Source organism: Fundulus heteroclitus, unplaced genomic scaffold, assembly GCF_011125445.2.
Source record: "Fundulus heteroclitus isolate FHET01 unplaced genomic scaffold, MU-UCD_Fhet_4.1 scaffold_36, whole genome shotgun sequence".
NCBI classification, from domain to species: Eukaryota; Metazoa; Chordata; class Actinopteri; order Cyprinodontiformes; family Fundulidae; genus Fundulus; species Fundulus heteroclitus.
The window spans coordinates 951,551-972,194 of NW_023396770.1; the positions used below are offsets into that span (position 1 = coordinate 951,551).

Here is a 20,644-nt window from a genome sequence, read left to right on the forward strand (position 1 = left end):
GGGTCAATGTGAGCTTCTGTGCTTTCTGTGTCTCTGCTCTGTCTTCTCTGCCATAGAAAGTACTCCTGGGTCAATGTGAGCTTCTGTGCTTTCTGTGTCTCTGCTCTGTCTTCTCTAACATAGAAAGTACTCCTGGGTCAATGTGAGCTTCTGTGCTTTCTGTGTCTCTGCTCTGTCTTCTCTGCCATAGAAAGTACTCCTGGGTCAATGTGAGCTTCTGAGCTTTCTGTGTCTCTGCTCTGTCTTCTCTAACATAGAAAGTACTCCTGGGTCAATGTGAGCTTCTGTGCTTTCTGTGTCTCTGCTCTGTCTTCTCTAACATAGAAAGTACTCCTGGGTCAATGTGAGCTTCTGTGCTTTCTGTGTCTCTGCTCTGTCTTCTCTGCCATAGAAAGTACTCCTGGGTCAATGTGAGCTTCTGTGCTTTCTGTGTCTCTGCTCTGTCTTCTCTAACATAGAAAGTACTCCTGGGTCAATGTGAGCTTCTGTGCTTTCTGTGTCTCTGCTCTGTCTTCTCTAAGCCCCAGTGGGTGGAGGCAGATGAGCGTTCACACTGAGCCTGGTTCTGGTTCTGCTGGAGGTTCTCCTCCCTGTTAAAGGGGAGTTTTCCTCTCCACTGTCGCTTCATGCATGCTCAGTATGAGGGATTGCTGCAAAGCCATCAACAATGCAGACGACTGTCCACTGTGGCTCTACGCTCTTTCAGGAGGAGTGAATGCTGCTTGGAGAGACTTGATGCAACCTGCTGGGTTTCCTTAGAGAGGAAACTTTCTCACCAACCTGGAGGATCTGATGGAAGCTGGCTTTGGAGAGAGGCTTCAGATGATGTGATGTTAATTGGAGCTATAGAAATAAAAGTGAATTTAATTGAATTGAACTAGAGAAAAACTGAAAGAACCCATAAAAACATAATACGCTCGTCCAACCTCTAAATACATTATGGAAGGAATAAACTGTCATGATTTGAGTTTGGTTATGGTTTATGTTTGTTATTTAATTACTTCACTCTCCTGCTTTAAGTTCAGTTTCTGTTTCAGGTTCTGTCTTAGTTTTGGTTTATGTCATAGTTTGGGTTTTGATTTTGTTTATGTTAATTCTCTTGGCCTGCTCAGATCACTTCTCTGTATCCAGCCTGTAATAATCAGTCAACTCAGTTCACCTGCCAGCTACCTGCCAGCTCACCTCTTAGTCACGCCCCTTCTCCAGTCACCATCCAATCAGCTTCAGTTTTACTTCCAGTCACTTCCCTTCCTCTGATTAGCTCCACCCATTCCGGTAATTAGTTTCCCTCCATTCACCTGCTCCCTCCCCTATACCTGCCTCTGTCTCCTGCAGTCTGCCAGATCAATTTGAGCCTTTAGGTGAGTCTTATCCAGCGTTCTTTTCTGATAGTCCTGTGAATATTGACCCAATCTGAGCCAACCTGATCCCTGAACCTGTTCTTCCTGCCCTGTCTGACTGCTTCTCGTTTTGCCGACCTAATTCTGCCTTTGGATTATCTGAGCTTGCATGATCCCTGCCTGTATTGCTGCCTGTTTTGGCCTGTCATTCTGACCACTTAGTTCTGCCTGTATCGTCAAAATGCTTTATTAAACCCTCTGGATCATACCTCCTACTTGTCTGGCTTGAATACTGGGTCTATCTGTCCCCGTTCATGCCAGATTGATCTGGCCCAAAATCAGACCCATTGCCAGACAAATTTTATATATATATATATATATATATATATATATATATATATATATATATATATATATATATATATATATATATATATATATATATATATATATAAAGCCTGCACTGGGATTCAGATTATAATGGACACTTGGGCATTTTTTGGAGCGAAGGATGACGCAGGACATTTACCTGAGGTCGTCTTGGGAGCTTCTGTCAAGGCTCAGAACAAAAGGACCCAGTATTCAAGACGGACAAACAGTTTATTGGGAATATAACTGAGTGGACGGCGCCTGTGTTCTCAGTGGGTGGAGACAACAGGTTAGTGACCCCGTCTGTCAGGATGTGATTTAACACGGCGTACGGGCCACTAACCTGGCCTTTATGTCCAGTCCTTGTGAAGCGATGGTCGGGGGACGGGTGGAGGTCAAAACCGTGTAGCCAATCAGGATCAGGAAAATCCAAAGGGGTTGAGCAAGAGCCGATGTTGGGAACGTAGTTGATGGTCGGAAACAGGAGGTCAGAGAGCCGATGAGGTACCAAGGGATAATCCAGAGCGAAGTCGGGTCACAGTTCAGAGATCGGTACGGGTAAACAGAGATCAAGCAGGACATCAGGGCGGGCGTCTAGAAACAGGCAAACTTAATAGGAAGGAACAGGTAATAAGAATACAGAAACGCTGGGATAAGACAATCGCAAGGATGAAATAAACTGGCACTGCTGTCTGGTCTGGAGGGTGAATATATATTGTCGAATGCAGGTGGAACAGGTGAGCGGTAATGAGAACAGGGCGGAGTAAAAACAGGTGTGAAATGGGTGAACAGACTAGGCAACAGTACCAAAATCATGACACAAACTGCTTAATGAGGAATTATCTGGGTAGCTTTGCATGCTGCTTGACATGTTCATCTTGTATTCTGTGTTCATGAATAATTAACTGATGACAGAACTGAATGCTCGTACCGGTTACAGAGAATAATAAAGCCCTTAATAATCAAGCTCCATCATATTTCAGAGCTCTGATTACCCCGTATGTTCCTAACAGAGCACTTCGCTCTCAGACTGCAGGTCTGCTGGTGGTTCCTAGAGTCTCTAAAAGTAGAATGGGAGGCAGATCCTTTAGCTATCAGGCTCCTCTCCTGTGGAACCAACTCCCAGTTTTGGTCCGTGAGGCAGACACCCCGTCTACTTTTAAGTCTAATCTTAAAACTTTCCTTTGTGACAAAGCTTCTAGTGAGAGTGGCTCATGTTACCCTGAGCTACCTCTGTAGTTATGCAGCTATAGATCCTTTAGCTATCAGGCTCCTCTCCTGAAATGAAGCTCCTGGGACGTTACAATCCTCCAAAATGGTATTGCGCTTGTTGCCATTCTAGTTTTGCATTGTTCTTGTCCCACCATCAGGGACACTGGGACTGTCTCTAGGTAAATGTGACGTCATTTAAGGAATGTCCCATACTACGGCTCCCCCTGTGGACCAACGTGGGTATTACACGTTTTTCAGTGAGGTTTGGCGAGGACATTGGAGAGAATCATCAGGACTGATCTTCCCTCCATCCATGATGCTGCTGGCAGACGCTGCCTGACCAAGGCTCAGCCAGTCATCACAGACCCCCCCCCCCCTCCCCGCTGCTCTCCCGGCTATTGCACTAAATGGATCATCTGCACCATCATGTCGTCCGTTCTTTGCTACAGATAAGTTGCTGTATTTTTGGTCCTACACAGAACTTTTCTTTACATATAAAATTTCTATTTTGGTTTGCTGCTATATTCCTGACAAAGGACACAAAGTTAGTAATATATATATATATTTATTTATTTTGTACTTTTGATTCTTTTACATTGCACACTTACATTTATAATTTTCTCTTTTGTCTTCTGTTTTTACCCAGAGCAATGAAATTTCACTGAAGTGTACATTGTGAATGCGCAGCTGAATGACAATAAAGTCTAAGTGTCTTACCTATTTGTTACTCCCCTGTAAGTAATTTGCCTGCCTATAACATGTACCTGTCTGTAACACACCTGTGAGTAATTAATTCAATTTTATTTCTATAGCTCCAATCCACCTCACACATCATCAAGGTTCTTTCCAAAGTCAGCCTCCATCAGATCCTCCAGGTTGGTGAGAAAGTTTCCTCTCTAAGGAAACCCAGCAGGTTGCATCAAGTCTCTCCAAGCAGCATTCACTCCTCCTGAAAGAGCGTAGAGCCACAGTGGACAGTCGTCTGCATTGTTGATGGCTTTGCAGCAATCCCTCATACTGAGCATGCATGAAGCGACAGTGGAGAGGAAAACTCCCCTTTAACAGGGAGGAGAACCTCCAGCAGAACCAGAACCACAGTGGAAAATAATAGACCCTGATGTCCTCCAGCAGCCTAAGCCTATAGCAGCATCACTACAGAGGTAGCTCAGGGTAACATGAGCCACTCTGACTAGAAATATTCAAATAAAAAATTATTAATAATTTGGAATTCCAACCAGAAATCATCCACAACAAATATATTTATATATATAAGTACACCAGGGGTTTGTGATGATTGCACTACTAGCACCTATTAATTAAAATGAATAATTAATCAAAATTTCAAGAAGGTTTTGGATGTTCTGACATGTGGTCGAATTTCGGAGTTGTCTAATCCTGGTAACTGTTAATAACTGCAATTTGCAATTAATATTTACTAACCAAATCACCACCCAGAGTCTTAACTGTTAACTCAAAAAGGGATAATTTGAGCACTAACCTCTGGGCAGCAAATCTCTCCTATATGACATAAAGGCCAAATAAGTATCTCTTCATCTATGAGAGTTTATTGAACCAAATCGCACTGATCCATTCAAAACTATTTGAGTCACAAACTCCTTGACTAACTCAAATCACACATACTGACTAATAACCTAAAAAAAAGTTAAATGCAAAACAATCAGTTAGGAAAAAGTGAAACGGTTGGACCAGCATTTTCAAACTTTTGTTCAAATCAAACAAGCAGTACATGTTTGCCTCATTAGTTATCAACCAGCAGCAGCAGTTTATCTGAAATAAAGAAATCTTTGTGGCAACTGGAAGTTTATGAGCAGAAATGGAACATTAATGGGATAATTCATGTTTATGACCAATGCTGGGGCAGCACCGGCAAAGAGGGAGGAGAAACCAGGTCGCGTTCACAGGTGTGTTTTAGCCTCTAGCGGCTACAGTTAGCCTCCCTGAACAAACAGTCATTCACCAGGACACCAGGCGGTAAACAGCAGGCGGTAAAATGGAGGACACAGACATGGACAGCTGTGCAGGCCCAGGATTCAGCTGGCAGCTGTTGGTACAGCCCAGGAAGGCAGCTGCAAAGCCTGCTGGGAAATGTAGTCACAAATGTTTCCATCTGCATAGATCCAACACCCCTGAGAGTAATTCACCTGACTATAACACGTACCTGTCTGTGATTCACCTGTTTGTAGCGCATGTATTTGTAACACTTGTTTTAACTCACCTGTATGTGGCTCACCTGTTTGTAATTTACCTGTCTGTATCTCACCTGTGAGTATGTCACCTGTCTGTATTTTAATATCTATAACTCATCTTTCTGTAACACACCTGTCTGTCTTTAACTCACCTGTGCATATCTCACCTGTCAATAACGTACCTGTCGTAGGTGAGCTCAGTTTTTTTGCTCTCAGAGCTGGTCGTTTTGTTCACCTATTTAAATGAAGGTCATCATGAGTCAGAGTTTTGTGAGTTTGATCTCCTGCCAGCAGAGTTCCAGTATCAGGGCTAAATTACTCTACAGCTGATGAAACGTCAGACTCGTTTAGTTTAAATGCAACTGCCCAGACCTGCTGCCTCGTCTCTGAAGCAGAACCAGAACCAGAACCAGACCCGGAAATACAGCATCCTGAGCGTCCCTTCTGACAGGTAGGACTAACTCTGTGTTTCAGAACCGTCACACTTTAGAGAAGGAATTGGACCAGACTGTCAGGGTTGGTTAAAGTTATGTTTCCTCTGATTATATCTTAATTTGTTTTAATTTCACCGTCAGACTGAAATAAAATAATTGATTGATTATTTTTAAATTGCTCTGATTTTACTCTGTTTAAAATATCAGGATGTAACATTTTCTGATTTTGAACATTTTGTCTGAGCGGGTTATGAAGCAGCAGAACAGCTGCAGGTGGTGAAAGAATAAAACTTTCTACAGATGCAGATTCTGTCTCATTAAATTTAATTGACTTCATTTCAGTTAAATAGCCCCGATTAACAACAAATAGGCACTTTATAAAAATAAAAAAAAGCTTTAAAATGTTTATGCATAAATACATGGATCGGCTCAACCCTGTCATGAAGACCGATTTATAGCATAATGTTGCATATAAAAAATGTTTTCTGTGGTTTTCTTTGTTTCCTTTCTGGGTTTCTGTGTAATTAGGCCACGGGGTTGAGGGGGGGGGGGGTGGTGCTGACTCTCCATCAGACAGTCAAAACAGTACTAGTCTATTTTTAGCTTTTTGAGTGTTTTTTTAAGGTCATGATTTAGTTGTTTATAATCTTTGCAGCCTCGGTTTGAGTTTCACCTGCCGGTTTCAGGCAGAAATCTGAGACGGAGACTTTCTGTGATATTTCTGTGCCTTTGTGTGTCAGCAGAGGCTCAGCAGCTCATCGTGTGAAAGTTTTGGCTCCAGCGTCGTGTAAAGAAACACGGGTGACCTTCGACGCCTCCACTCACCTCATACCAGCAGCTCCAGTTTGTCCTCCAGTGACCTGCTGCTGTTTGGCTGGACATTTGAAGGGGAACAGCTGTTGGCTCTGACATGGCCGACATTAACCTGGAAGACTACAGTGTCTACGATCACCTGACTGATGAAGAGCTGCTCCAGATCGCCGTGGAGAGAAGTCTCTGCGACATGCATCCCTTACCAGCCTCCGGTCCGAGGTCAGCCTCTCTGTCAACATCCGCAGATCCACCTCCAGAACCCAGACCCAGAAATCTGGATCCCCCACAGCTGCCTCCATCCCAGCCGCCTCAACCGGTCCACGTCCACAACTATGAACACCCGCCCCAGTTTCTCTACAAGGTCCTCAAGAGGTGAGCTCCCACAGATGGGTCAGAGTCCTCCTAAGCACACCCATGATGCACTGCAAGCGTTAAAGAGCAGCCAGTAAAAACAGGAAAACACAGGAAAAAGAAAATAATCACAGGGAAACATTTCATCAACAGTGGAAACACTGGAAAACTGCAAACAAGGGCTATAAATCCTACAAGACAGCTAATAAATACTGACAGTACCCGAGAAAAGCCAAGAAAAACACAAATAAACACATCTCAACACTGGGAAACAGTCAGTAAACATTAAAAAACAGCCGGTGAAAATTTTAAAACAGCCAGTGAACATCTAAAAACAGTCAGTAAACATCTAAAAACAGCCGGTGAATATTGTAAAACAGCCAGTAAACATTTAAAAACAGTCAGCAAACATTTAAAACAGTCAGTGAAAATCTAAAAAAAAAACAGCCAGTAAACATTTAAATGCAGTCAGTAAACATTTAAAACAGCCAATGAACATCTAAAAACAGTCAGCAAACAAGGACTATAAATCCTACAAGACAGCTGATAAATATTGACAGTACCCGAGAAAAGCCAAGAAAAACACAAATAAACACATCTTAAGACTGGGAAACAGTCGGTAAACATTTAAAACAGTCGGTGAAAATCTAAAAAACAGCAAGTAAACATTTAAAAACAAGCCAGTTAACATTTAAAAGCAGTCGGTAAACATTTAAAAGCAGTCAGTAAACATTTAAAAGCAGTCAGTAAACATTTAAAAGCAGTCAGTAAACATTTCATAACAGTCAGTAAACATTTCAAAACAGTGGGAAAATTTAAAAATCAGCCAGTTAACATTTAAAAACAGTCAGTAAACATTTAAAACAGTCAGTAAACATTTAAAACAGTCGGTGAATATTGTAAAACAGCCAGTAAACATTTAAAAACAGTGGACAAATTTAAAACAAGCCAGTTAACATTTAAAAGCAGTCAGTAAACATTTAAAAGCAGTCAGTAAACATTTCAAAACAGTGGGAAAATTTAAAAAGCAGTCAGTAAACATTTAAAAACAGCCTGTAAACATTTCAAAACAGCCTGTAAACATTTCAAAACAGCCTGTAAAAATTTCAAAACAGTCAGTAAACATTTCAAAACAGTGGGAACATTTAAAAATCAGCCAGTTAACATTTAAAAACAGTCAGTAAACATTTAAAAACATTGGGAAAATTAAAAACAGCCAGTGAACATTTAAAACGGTCAGTAAACATTTAAAACGGTCAGTAAACATTTAAAACAGTCAGTAAACATTTAAAACAGTCGGTGAATATTGTAAAACAGCCAGTAAACATTTAAAAACAGTGGGAAAATTTAAAAATCAGCCAGTTAACATTTAAAAGCAGTCAGTAAACATTTAAAAGCAGTCAGTAAACATTTCAAAACAGCCTGTAAACATTTCAAAACAGCCTGTAAAAATTTCAAAACAGTCAGTAAACATTTCAAAACAGTCAGTAAACATTTCAAAACAGTGGGAAATTTTAAAAAGCAGTCAGTAAACATTTAAAAACAGCCTGTAAACATTTCAAAACAGCCTGTAAACATTTCAAAACAGCCTGTAAAATTTTCAAAACAGTCAGTAAACATTTCAAAACAGTGGGAACATTTAAAAATCAGCCAGTTAACATTTAAAAACAGTCAGTAAACATTTAAAAACATTGGGAAAATTAAAAACAGTCAGTAAACATTTAAAACAGTCAGTAAACATTTAAAACAGTCGGTGAATATTGTAAAACAGCCAGTAAACATTTAAAAACAGTGGGAAAATTTAAAAATCAGCCAGTTAACATTTAAAAGCAGTCAGTAAACATTTAAAAGCAGTCAGTAAACATTTAAAAACAGTCAGTAAACATTTCAAAACAGTCAGTAAACATTTCAAAACAGTGGGAAAATTTAAAAAGCAATCAGTAAACATTTCAAAACAGCCTGTAAACATTTCAAAACAGCCTGTAAACAATTCAAAACAGCCTGTAAAATTTTCAAAACAGTCAGTAAAATTTTCAAAACAGTCAGTAAACATTTAAAAACATTGGGAAAATTAAAAACAGCCAGTGAACATTTAAAACAGTCAGTAAACATTTAAAACAGTCGGTGAATATTGTAAAACAGCCAGTAAACATTTAAAAACAGTGGGAAAATTTAAAAATCAGCCAGTTAACATTTAAAAGCAGTCAGTAAACATTTAAAAGCAGTCAGTAAACATTTCAAAACAGCCTGTAAACATTTCAAAACAGCCTGTAAACATTTCAAAACAGTCAGTAAACATTTCAAAACAGTGGGAACATTTAAAAATCAGCCAGTTAACATTTAAAAGCAGTCAGTTAACATTAAAAAACAGTAGGGGAAAATTTAAAAACAGCCAGTAAACATTTAAAAACAGCCAGTGAACATTTAAAAATAGTCTGTAACCATTTTAAAACGAGTCAATGAATATTTAAAATGAGTCAGTAAACACAGAAAAACAGCCAGTAATGTTTGTGTCTTATTCCATCCCAGAGATTTCAGTCCTCTGCAGACGATCATTATGGACGGAGACACTGAGGCTCTAACGGCTTTGGTTCAGAACCGGTCCAGCAGCCTGACTGAGCCCAGCAACGAAGGCTGGATCGCTCTTCATGAAGCCGCATATTATGGTCAGCTGCAGTGCGTCCGGATCCTGCTCAGAGGTTAGAGCTGCACATTTCCTCGTTTCTGGAGTTCACCATGTTTGTTCTGAAGTTGCTTTCATAAATGTTCTGAGAACTTTGATAGGTCCAAACACCATGGAAAGGGTTTCTGTAGAGCTCAGGCTTTATCACGCAAAGATCTGTTATACTTGCAGATGTGACAAAATAGACATTAATCACATGTTCAGTTTTTACATGAATATGATTAAAAATGTATTACTGCTCTATACTCACACAATCTATCAATCTATCTATCTATCTGTCTGTCTACCTGTCTGTCTGTCTGTCTGTCTACATGTCTGTCTAATTTACAGTTTAACATGTCAATATCCAGTTTGGTTAGTATTTGCAGACTGATTTATTTTTTTATTTTTTATTTTTGTTGTTGAAGAATATTTCAGCCATACACAGATGACGCTGTCTTTTTTCAGTTTGATAACATTCAGTGGGACAAAAAAGGACCTTAATTTCAGGTATGACAGAGGGAATAGTTATGGTACAGGTGTGAGAGTGGGAGGAGCTATGATTAAGGAATGAAATTGGGCAAAGGTTCAGGCATGACAGCAGGGGGAGCTATGGAACAAGTTTGACAGTGGGCGGAGCTATGGTTCAGGTGTGACAGTGGGCGGAGTTATCAATCAGGTGTGGCAGTGGGAGGAGTTATCAATCAGGCGTGGCAGTGGGCGGAGCTATGTTTCAGGTGTGACAGTGGGTGGAGTTATCGATCAGGCGTGGCAGTGGGCGGAGCTATGTTTCAGGTGTGACAGTGGGCGGAGCTATGTTTCAGGTGTGACAGTGGGCGGAGTTATCGATCAGGCGTGGTAGTGGGAGGAGTTATCGATCAGGCGTGGCAGTGGGCGGAGCTACGGTTCAGGTGTGACAGTGGGAGGAGTTATCGATCAGGTGTGACAGTGGGAGGAGTTATCGATCAGGTGTGACAGTGGGCGGAGCTATGTTTCAGGTGTGACAGTGGGTGGAGTTATCAATCAGGCGTGGCAGTGGGCGGAGTTATGTTTCAGGTGTGATAGTGGGCGGAGTTATCGATCAGGCGTGGCAGTGGGAGGAGTTATCGATCAGGCGTGGCAGTGGCCGGAGCTACGGTTCAGGTGTGACAGTGGGAGGAGTTATCGATCAGGCGTGGCAGTAGGAGGAGTTACGGTTCAGGCGTGGCAGTGGGCGGAGTTACGGTTCAGGTGTGACAGTGGGTGGAGTTATCGATCAGGCAGAGTGGGCAGAGCTGTGGTTCAGGTGTGACAGTGGGCGGAGCTGTGGTTCAGGTGTGACAGTGGGCGGAGTTATCAATCAGGCGTGGCAGTGGGCGGAGCTATGTTTCAGGCGTGGCAGTGGGCGGAGCTATGTTTCAGGCGTGGCAGTGTGCAGAGTTATTGATCAGGCGTGGCAGTGAGAGGAGTTATCGATCAGGCGTGGCAGTGAGAGGAGTTATCCATCAGGTGTGGCAGTGGGCTGAGCTATGTTTCAGGTGGGGCAGTGGGCGGGGTTATGGATCAGGCATGGCAGTGGGCGGAGCTGTGGTTCAGGTGTGTGATGTCCTAACCCTTTCTGACCTCTGACCTCAGCTGACCCCAGTTCAGTAAACAGGTGTACCTTGAAGAATGAAACTGCTCTGCTACTCGCCGCCTCTCAAGGAAATGCTTCCTGTGTCGATTTTCTTCTGAGGCACGGAGCCAACGTGAACACGGCCAACAAGGCCCAGGAGACTCCACTGTTCACAGGTGACCTCTGACATCACAACGACATCACAGTGACATCATTTAAAGAGGCAGAACACCTGGCTGCATTCTCTCTAACTCTTGTTTCTGTTCTTCAGCCTGTGAACATCCAAACGAAGAGGTCGTGGAGCTGCTTCTCAGGTATGGAGCCCAGGTGAATCTCGCCTGCTCTCAGGGGGAAAGTCCTCTCCATGAAGCATGCAGACACGGGTGTTTGAGACTCTGCAGGATGTTACTGGATGCTGGAGCAAGCATGAAGGCCAAGAACATCTACCACATCCAGCCGCTGTTCAGGGCTGCACAGAACGGCCACGGAGAGTCCCTGCAGCTGCTCATTGAGAGAGGTCAGTCCTGCAGAGAAGCTCAGGTGTGCTGGCTGCCTCCAGGAGCTCAGCGCCTCCATGTTTTCCAGGTGCAGACGTGAACGGACAGGCGGGAGATGGAGCCTCGCCGCTGTACGAAGCCTGTAAGAACGGCCACGTCTCAGCGGTGCAGGCGCTGCTGGCCCTGAAAGCTGACGTCAACCGAGCCACCAACGCCGGCCTGCTACCCCTTCATGTAGCCGTGAAAAACAACCACAAACGGTCCTAACCGGCTCACGCTTTTCCTGCATGTTGTGATGTGGCGGTCTGCATGAAAGCGCGTAAAACCAAGACTCTCAAACATCTGAGGTGGGGCATGAGGACAACCTGCTGCAGGTCAGTTGTTGACCTCTGTTTGAGGCGGATCTGTTTAAGGAGGAAGCAGCGGGAGGAGTTTCCTCTCGTCTTGATGTAGACGCACCGCTGTAGATGCACTGGAGTCGCTCATCCATCGCTGGATCAGACTCCTCCTCTGGGATTGAAACCACTCTCTTTGTTTCCAGAATCGTATCCTTGCTGATCCCGCTCACCAGCAGGGTCAGGATCCAGAACTGCGGCATCAGCCCCCTGCACATCGCCGCCGAGACGAACCGGGGGCAAATCCTGGAGCTGCTGATCGAGTCGGGCTTCAACGTCAACGCCGAGCTGTCGGACGAGCGGGCCAAGATGTACGAGGACCGGCGCAGCACCGCTCTCTACTTCTGCGTCTCCAACGGGAACCTGCAAGCTGCTGAGATGCTGCTGGAAGCCGGAGCCAACCCCAACCTGGACGTCTTCAACCCGCTGCTGATCGCCGTGCGGCTCGGCTGGATGGACATGGCCGAGCTGCTGGTGCGGTACGGCGCCGACGTCAACGCTCGGATGTTCACACAGCCGTCCGCCTTCCCCTCCACCATCCTGCTCGGCATGGAGTCTCCTCCCATTCTCAAGCTGCTGCTGGACAACGGCTGCGACCCCAGCCTCTGCTTCCAGTGCTCCTACGGCCTCAAACCACATCCGGCCGTCACGCCGACACGCCGTCCCACCGAGGAGCTGCAGGTCAACCGGATCCCCCAACCACGCTGCATCCAGGTGAGCTCCAAACCCTGAGGTGGACTTTAAGGTGCACACTGCTGCCAGAGGTCAGTCCATCGGTCCTCTCAGACTTCAGTAACGTCCTTTTCTCAGTCGGGTTCAATGAGACGTCAGATTAGCACTTCAGACACTGATGTTGGACAAGAAGGCGTGGCTCACAGTTTTTGCTCTAATTGTTCCAAAAAGGAGTTTTCTGCTAGCCTTGTGAGACCATCCTGATCTCGCGAGCTTTCAAGGTTTCACTCGCAGATCAGTCTGGCTACTTTCCGTTAAAGAAAATTTGGAGCCGTTCACCAAACGAACGTCCAATCAGCGTTGGCTTTGAGGCGGGTTGAGGTGTGACGCAACGGGAAGCGCGACAGTTCAGTCTAAAGAACATGGCGGCTTCAGCCGATGAAACTAGCGTTAGCGTGGCTATGGAGCAAGTTTTATCGGAATTACAGAGTATTTCTTCACTGAAAGAAGAGCAAAACGCTGCTCTGGAGGCTTTTCTCAGAGGAAAAGATGTTTTTGCTCTTCTCCTGACTGGTTTCAGCAGGAGCTTGTGGTTGTGTTTTCGTCGTCGCTGTTAGTACGTCATATGCTTCGTTGATCTGATTGGTTTATATTGAGGTCAGGACTCTGTGCAGGTCAGTCAGTCTACATGGACCGCGCTCTGAGCCCTGAATGGCTGGAGGATCCGGGTCACTCGGCCTGCAGCGTAGGCCCAGCAGTAACATCAGGGATGTTCTGTGTGTGTTCCAGTACTGCGAGGTCATCTCCAGCTCGCATCTCTGCCAGATATCCGGTCCCATCATCTCCATGCTGCTGGACTACGTCGGCCACGTCAGTCTCTGTTCTCGGCTCCTGGAGATCCTGGACAGTCGCAGCGACTGGGCGTCTATCAAGCTGAAAGCTGGTAGGATGAACCATCGTCTACGTCGTCTCATGCATTTTAGTACTCTCACCTATTAGAACGTGTTAAACCCAGACCTAGACACACCCAGGGTCACACAAACTTCAGTAGAACATCCTAGATCAATGAGTTTAGCTGTTCTGTCAGAAGACCCTCAGAGCCTGTCAGTCATTGCTCAGGGCTGCGTTTCTCTCTTCCTCAGTTCCTCCTCATCCTCTGATGCAGCTCTGCAGACTGAAGATCCGATGTCTGCTCGGAGTGCAGAGACTCAAACTGATCCACACTCTGCCGCTTCCTGTCCGGCTCATCCGCTTCCTGTGTTACGACCTAAAGTGTCCTCTCACCTGAGGGGAGCCGAAGACACACCTGTCCCTGACATCACGCTTGCACTTGGCTTAATCCCGTTTGGGAGAAAAATGTAACGTAAAAACAGCCGCCACGGGACAATTTTAGGGAATATGGAGTCTGAGAATAACCAGAACCGGTTCTGGGTTTATCCAGCCAGAACCTGCAGATGAACACAGAGGATTTCAGTCACTTCCTGTTTCTCTGGTCTCTGGAGCTCAGGATGGCGTCTCACAGCCTGACTGTTCGGTTCTGCTGGGAAGGAGAACATGCAGAACTTTCAATGAAAGCATGAGATTTAAAGTTTCTCTTAAAAGTAAGTGCACCGCTCACATTTTTGTAAACATTCTAACTTTTCATGGGACGACACTGAAGGTGACATTTGATGCGATGTACAGCAGTCACCGTTCAGCTGCCCCCTTAAAATAACCCTCACAGTCATTAATGTCTAAACCACTGGCAATAATGTGAGTACATCCCACAGAAAGAATGTCCCCCCCCCCCCCCATGTCATGTAACTGGTTAGTAAGGCAAGTTTATTTTTATATCACATTTCAGTACAAAGACAACACAAAGTGGGTTACATGATTAAAACATAGGAGAAGAAAAGCAGAATAAAATCAAGTTGGAATAAAATTTGGAAAAATTGTAGCAAAATAAAATGGAAACTAAAAAAATATTATAAACAGTTGGACTACAAACTTAAACTAATGATGTTTCAGTAAAACAGTTTAACTAGAACAGTTAAAATCCTAAATAAATGTGTTTTTAACCTTAATTTAAAGGAACTTTTCAAGTTTTCTGGGAGTTTGTTCCAGATCAGTGGAGCATAGGAACTAAATGCTGCTTCTCCATGTCTGGTTCTGGTTCTGGTTCTGCAGAACCCTAACCCTCAGAACCGGGTCCATGTTCTCTATGTTCTTAGTCTTAGTGGAAGGACTTCAGAACCGGGTCCATGTTCTCTATGATCAGTTCTACTAAAGATCAGTCCTTTAATCCTGGAAATGTTCTCCAGGTTCTAGAAGGTCCACTTTGTCTTCAGATGGAGGTTCAGGTGTGAGTCCATCACTACTCCCAGGTTTCAGGCCTGATCAGTGGTTCCTAGCTGAAGCAGCTGAAGCAGCTGAAGCTGTGAGCTAACTCTGGATCTCTCCTCTATTGGTCCAGAAATTATTCCTTCAGTTTAGTTTTTATTCAGTTAAAGAACATTTTGTCTCCTCCTGCATTGATTTCTTCTATTTCCTCAGAGGCTGAACTGGTTCATAGTCACCTGGTGACATGGTGATGTAGAGCTGAGTGTCGTCTGCATAGTGATGGTAGCTGATGATGTTTATGATCTGAGCTAGAGGAGCATGTAGATCTAGAACAGGAGGAACCCAGGATGGAACCTTGGAGAACCCCACATGTGATTTATGTCGTCTCTGATGTAAAGTTACCTGCTGACACTAAAAGTCCTTTAAGTAGGATTTAAACCAGTGGAGAGCTGCAGCAGAGAGGCCGACCCAGTTCTCCAGACGTTCTAACAGAACCGAGGCAGTTTTCAGGTGTTAAATTTGCTGCTATCGCTTTTACGTCTCCAGCTGGTCACTGGAAATTCAACATGGCTCCTCACCGCCATGTTGTCCCATGAAAAGAATTAGTTAAACGCTTACAAAAATGTGAGAAACTTTACTTAATATTTGCTGTGAATCCAAAAGACTGATGGATGAAATGGATTAAATGCACCGAGTAAGAAGAGCGTTCCAGACGAATGGACCAACAGCGCAGTCTGAGCTGCTGAGAGAACCGAACCCTGGACTCATTTGGACTTTGTGCACAAAAGGAATGAATGCTGGAGAAAAAAAAAACTCACTGTGGAGGAGGAATGTAAATGGTTCCTGATAACATCCATCCATTAATTCATCCATCCATCCATCCATCCATCCATCCATCCATCCATTCATCCATTAATTCATCCATCCATCCATTCATCAATCCATTCATCCACCCATTCATCCATCCATTAATTCATCATCCATCCATCCATCCATCCATCCATCCATCCATTCATCCATTCATCCATCCATTAATTCATTATCCATTCATCCACCCATTCATCCATCCATTAATTCATCATCCATCCATCCATCCATCCATTCATCCATCCATCCACCCATTCATCCATCCATTAATTCATCATCCGACCATTAATTCATCATCCATCCATTAATTCATCATCCGACCATTAATTCATCATCCGACCATTAATTCATCATCCGACCATTAATTCATCCATCCATCCATCCTGAAATTAGATTCTTTCCAACACTTATGACCTTGCTGACCTTGTGGGTTTTCTTATATTTTTCTTATGCTTATGAACTTTGTGTAGAATAGGTTTGTCGCCACGCTTCAGTTCTCATAGTAACTTTATTTATTAGTTCCCACTGTGGCTTTCGTTGATATCTTGTTTTTCTCCTGTCTTGGGTATAAAAGCAGGACTAGCTGTGTATGTTAGATAAACTCTGTGTGAAAGGGCAAAACGCTGTGATGGGATCATTGCTCTCATCTGGCAAGATCGATTAATAAACCTGACTGAATGATCGTTATCATAACATCGCTTGGACAATCTCATTTTTCCATGACACCATCCATCTTCTTCCAGGTTCTGGTTTCTGCTGTCTCTTTATGAATTTAGAGTATTTAGATTATATAGAGTATTTAGTGTAGTTTAGTGTAGTTTAGTATAGTTTACAGCCTTTTCAGATGAAAAACAACCAAGAACAGGAAGCCTGGGTCTGAAAAGTCTTATATGATGAGAAAATGTGTAGGAACCTTTCATTTCAAGGGGGAGTGGTGTCCTGGTGTTTAGATACCTTGGTCCTGGGTTCAACTCCCTACAGCAGTGCTCGTGGGCAACAGGTAGCCCCCAAGGACCACATCTCGTGTCTGTTTAAAAAACGAACACCACCCACAAGTGAGCTGCATCTAAAATAGTATTGTATCCCACTTGCATTTATATAGATTTAAAAAATGACAAAAGCATGAAAAATGATTGTTTTTACGTAACATTAAGGTGCAGCTCGCTGCTCCCTGAGGGACGGGTTAAATGCAGAGGACACGTTTCGTCAGAATGTTTTGTTGCAATGACAATAAAGATTATTATTATTATTATTATTATTATTATTATTATTATTATTATTATATTGTGCATCAGAACACTCGTGGTTCTAAGATAATCTTTCAATGATTGCACTAAACCTTTAAAAGACAAAGGTGGCTCTGGAAGAGGTTGCAGTTTATGGAGATACACTAGAGGGCGCCAGAGAAACTTTGTTGTTGTTTTTGTTTGAATCTGAAGAAAAGATTTCAGCCTCTGAAGCAGAAGCCTCACAATTGTTTACATGTATTTATCTATAAAGCGTTTTACAAACCAAAAATCAAAATGTCGTACCGGCGAATGACAAACGAAATACAAAGTAAAGAAATACAATAATTTAAAAGCAATAAAATGCAAGTTTGACAATATAAGCAACTAAAATCATTACTAAAAGGCATAGAAGAAACAAGGACTGGTCGCACTCACTGGGTGAGTTCTCCCTTCGACTGAGCATCTCTGCTGGGGGCGTGGCTGAGCGGCCGCTGGCAGCACACCTGGACGCATTTCATCACCTGTTCTGCTGTGTAGGAGCTGCCAGCCAATCATCTCCCCCTGATGGTCAGCGCTGGAGGTAATCAGGCCAGCGGAGCTCCAGCTCTCCTAGCGCTACGTTGAGTTCCTACTGGATCAGAACTACCTCCGTGATTCTCACCTCTACGAAGGCTACCTCCTGGTTCTGTCCCAGGCGGACGTTCACACCGAACGCCAACAAGGCGAACAGAGCAGGTGATTCACACGTTGTCCCCACGTGAAGGCGCACTCAGGAGTTAATGTCCGGCGAAGCCAACGACCCGAATCAGGTGAATAGAGCAAAACTGCAAACAGTGCAGAGCAAAGTGAAATTTACCAATCGTTAACCAATCAGGGACAGAATCTGGACGTGACGTAGGCTGAAGGCGCGCTGAGGAGACGAAGCTTTCAGTCAAAATGGCAGACAGAGACAGATGGACAGGTGCTCAGCAGCGTAGTTTGTGTCCTGGAGGCTGATTCATCCCCGAAGCAGGACCAAAGGTCCTGGACCGGGTCCTGGACCGCGTCTGGACGGCTGGGTTCGTCATCCGGACGCAGTCCAGGAGCCGGCGGTGGAACTCGCAGAACCTGGTTTATCTCTGGAGGATCTGGTCGTTGTTGGGCAGCACCGGGTCCGTCGCTCCGTGAGATGAACAGACGAGGAACCGTCAGGCGAATAGATGCTCCTCCTGATGACGCAGGGAAGCCAGCTGAGCGAAGAGGCGCCGCGTTGTTTGTGAGAGGAATGAAACGTCAAGTGACCAACGGCAGGCGATCAATGGCAAACATGAGCCGTGTTGGCGTTTGGTGTGGCAAACCTTTACGGTCCCTGGATCGCTTCTGACTCCTCTGTTTCCTCCTGGAAGTTTCATCATCCATGGTCGTCCTTGCAGCCCTGGACTCCTCGCCTGTGCAGAACTTCTGCTGTCCTCTAGTTCAGTGTTGTAAATAAAACTACTCACCGTTTAGGTGAGTAGGTTCTGCATGTACTGTAAAACATGCTGATTTCTTCATTTGGTAATATTGTTTTACTTCAGCATCAATTCAGCAAAACGCTGAAGAAGCTGGCAGGCCTGGTGACGCTATGAGGGGAAAACTCTGAGTAAATCTGGGACTATAAGAAGAACAAACCTTAAACTGAACTTACTAGACGTGTCGGTGGAGAATAAACCTTCAGTCTGATGATACAGACGCTGGTTCTGGTGTCCATCCAGAGACTGGACTCCTAAAGATGAGTTTGACACCAGTTCCTCCTACAGAACTGTTCATTGACAGATTGCATGAATGTCATATTAAACCAGGCAGCCTGGTTAGTTGGTTGATGTTCCTCCTGTAGCCTGTTGGGGTTAAACTGCTTCCACTGTTGAAATGCATTCTGGGAATTCAACGAACCGGGCTGACGAGCTGCATCTAACCCAAACATCTGGCCCGGCTCAGCTGGTCCAGCCCAGCCCGTCTCTGCAGCTATGGCTCCAGACTCGTTTGTCCTCAGAGCCCCAAAGCAGTTGATGATCCAGTTCCCATCCTGGGTCAGAAGATCTTCCCGGCTTCTAAATTCCAGCTTTCCATCTCTAAAAGTGTAACAATGACTAAAGTAAAGGTCCTTCCTGCACCACAGGCACACGGTGTATCTCAGGTGGAAGAATAGTTTTCACATCAGTAACGAGTTCCCAGTCTGCCCTCTAGGTGCCACCGAAGGGCCAAGAAGTGTAGAAACACGCACGGGTCGGTCAGAAGGGCCGGACCTCTCCATCCTCTGTTAGCAGAGCGATGGTAGCACCTGAGCAGTCAAGCAGGTTCTGCCTCATCCGTCCTCATACCTTCAGAAAATGGATCTGGTTCTGTTGGAGGCAGCATTTGAAACCGAGACTGCAGTTCATAACCAGGATCCAGTTGGAATGAGCTAAATGTGAATCTGTACGATTCGTCCTTTGAAGCAGGTCAAGATGACATTTGCTGTGAATTGGGCCGACATGAGCAGACTGAACTGACCCGTTTGAGTGGTACCTAAAGGTCCTGGTCAGAGGTACCGGGTCCACACACGGCACAGCGGACCAAAGTACCAGAAAGCCAGAGATGCTGCAGACGTCACGGACGCACAAACTCTGCAGAGTAAATGTTAGAGCAAGAAAGCAACGCGAGCCAATCAGAAAACGGCTTTATTTAATAAACGTTGAAGTCCCGCCCACACCAAACCTTCAATCAATCAAACCTTTATTCATAAAGCACTTTGCACAGAACAGGAGACCAGAGGGATGTACCGGTCCAGTGCATTCAGAGGAACAAATGTCCAATAAAACCTCGTCAAATCTTTAGATGTCCTTACAGTCAGGGGACAACAGAACCGGTTCTGTCTCGTCGGGTCACTAGACGAGTCCCAGCAACATCTGAAGCAACAGGAGTTCTGACTTATTCTGGAAACTTGGTGGTGTGGAAGCTCTGTTAGATAAGGAGCTGCCTGAACACACGAACATTTAGAAACCAATATGACCTAAAATGTACAGACAACCAGAGCAAAGTCGACCAGAACCCTGCGGCCCGTTAGCAGCGTTCTGGACCCGCTGCAGACGTTGCAGAACAGGGTTGTGTAACTCTGTAACTCTGCATAAAGTCCCGTCTAGAGGCGATCAAAGCATGCAGCTCCCTCCAAGGCCGCTATAAGGTAGGGTTGGATGTTACTAATTAACCTCAGATGATTAAAGCCATGCGACAGACTGGCGACATGTCCAGGGTAAACTCCGCCTCTCGTCCATTAAAATGCAGGAGATACCAGCACCCCCCCCCCCCACCCACGCCCCCATGAGGGATAAAGCGAGTAAGAAAATCGATGGATGGATGATTAAAGTGAGACCGGACCACTGCTATGACCCGTTTCTCAAATTTAAAACTTATTAAGGAACCAAAGGACTAACAGCATCCCTGCATTTAGATGACGAGCCTGTTTTCCCGAAACAATCGTTTTAATTTAATGTAAGACGCCATTTAACCGGTTTACCAGATGCTGGAGTCCACTGGGTCAACGAGAAATCTGTTGATCATCTGGAAAACAACCTGTGGCCAATTTCCTTAGAATCGCTGCCTGATTGTGGATGTGTGGAGGTGAGGCCAGGTGTGTGGAGCAGGTGTGTGGAGCAGGTGAGTGGAGGTGAGGCCAGGTGTGTGGA

The 20,644-nt window shown here is 44.5% G+C and overlaps 1 protein-coding gene across 2 annotated transcripts; it reads left to right on the plus strand.

Moving 5' to 3' along the window:
* The first annotated feature begins 5,436 nt into the window (after nucleotides 1–5,436).
* Nucleotides 5,437–14,114, plus strand: LOC105934354 (ankyrin repeat and SOCS box protein 2). Of its 2 annotated transcripts, none has more exons than XM_036130444.1 (9): nucleotides 5,437–5,579; nucleotides 6,303–6,747; nucleotides 9,256–9,425; nucleotides 11,003–11,158; nucleotides 11,254–11,499; nucleotides 11,568–11,739; nucleotides 12,021–12,588; nucleotides 13,336–13,489; nucleotides 13,689–14,114. In XM_036130444.1, exons 2-9 carry the CDS (start codon nucleotides 6,473–6,475, stop codon nucleotides 13,832–13,834), a joined length of 1,887 nt encoding a protein of 628 aa, XP_035986337.1. In that variant the 5' UTR covers nucleotides 5,437–5,579; nucleotides 6,303–6,472; the 3' UTR covers nucleotides 13,835–14,114. The 2 variants fall into 2 exon arrangements, with proteins under 2 accessions (XP_035986337.1, XP_035986336.1); XM_036130443.1 differs by having other exon boundaries at nucleotides 6,306–6,747.
* Nucleotides 14,115–20,644: the final 6,530 nt, after the last annotated feature.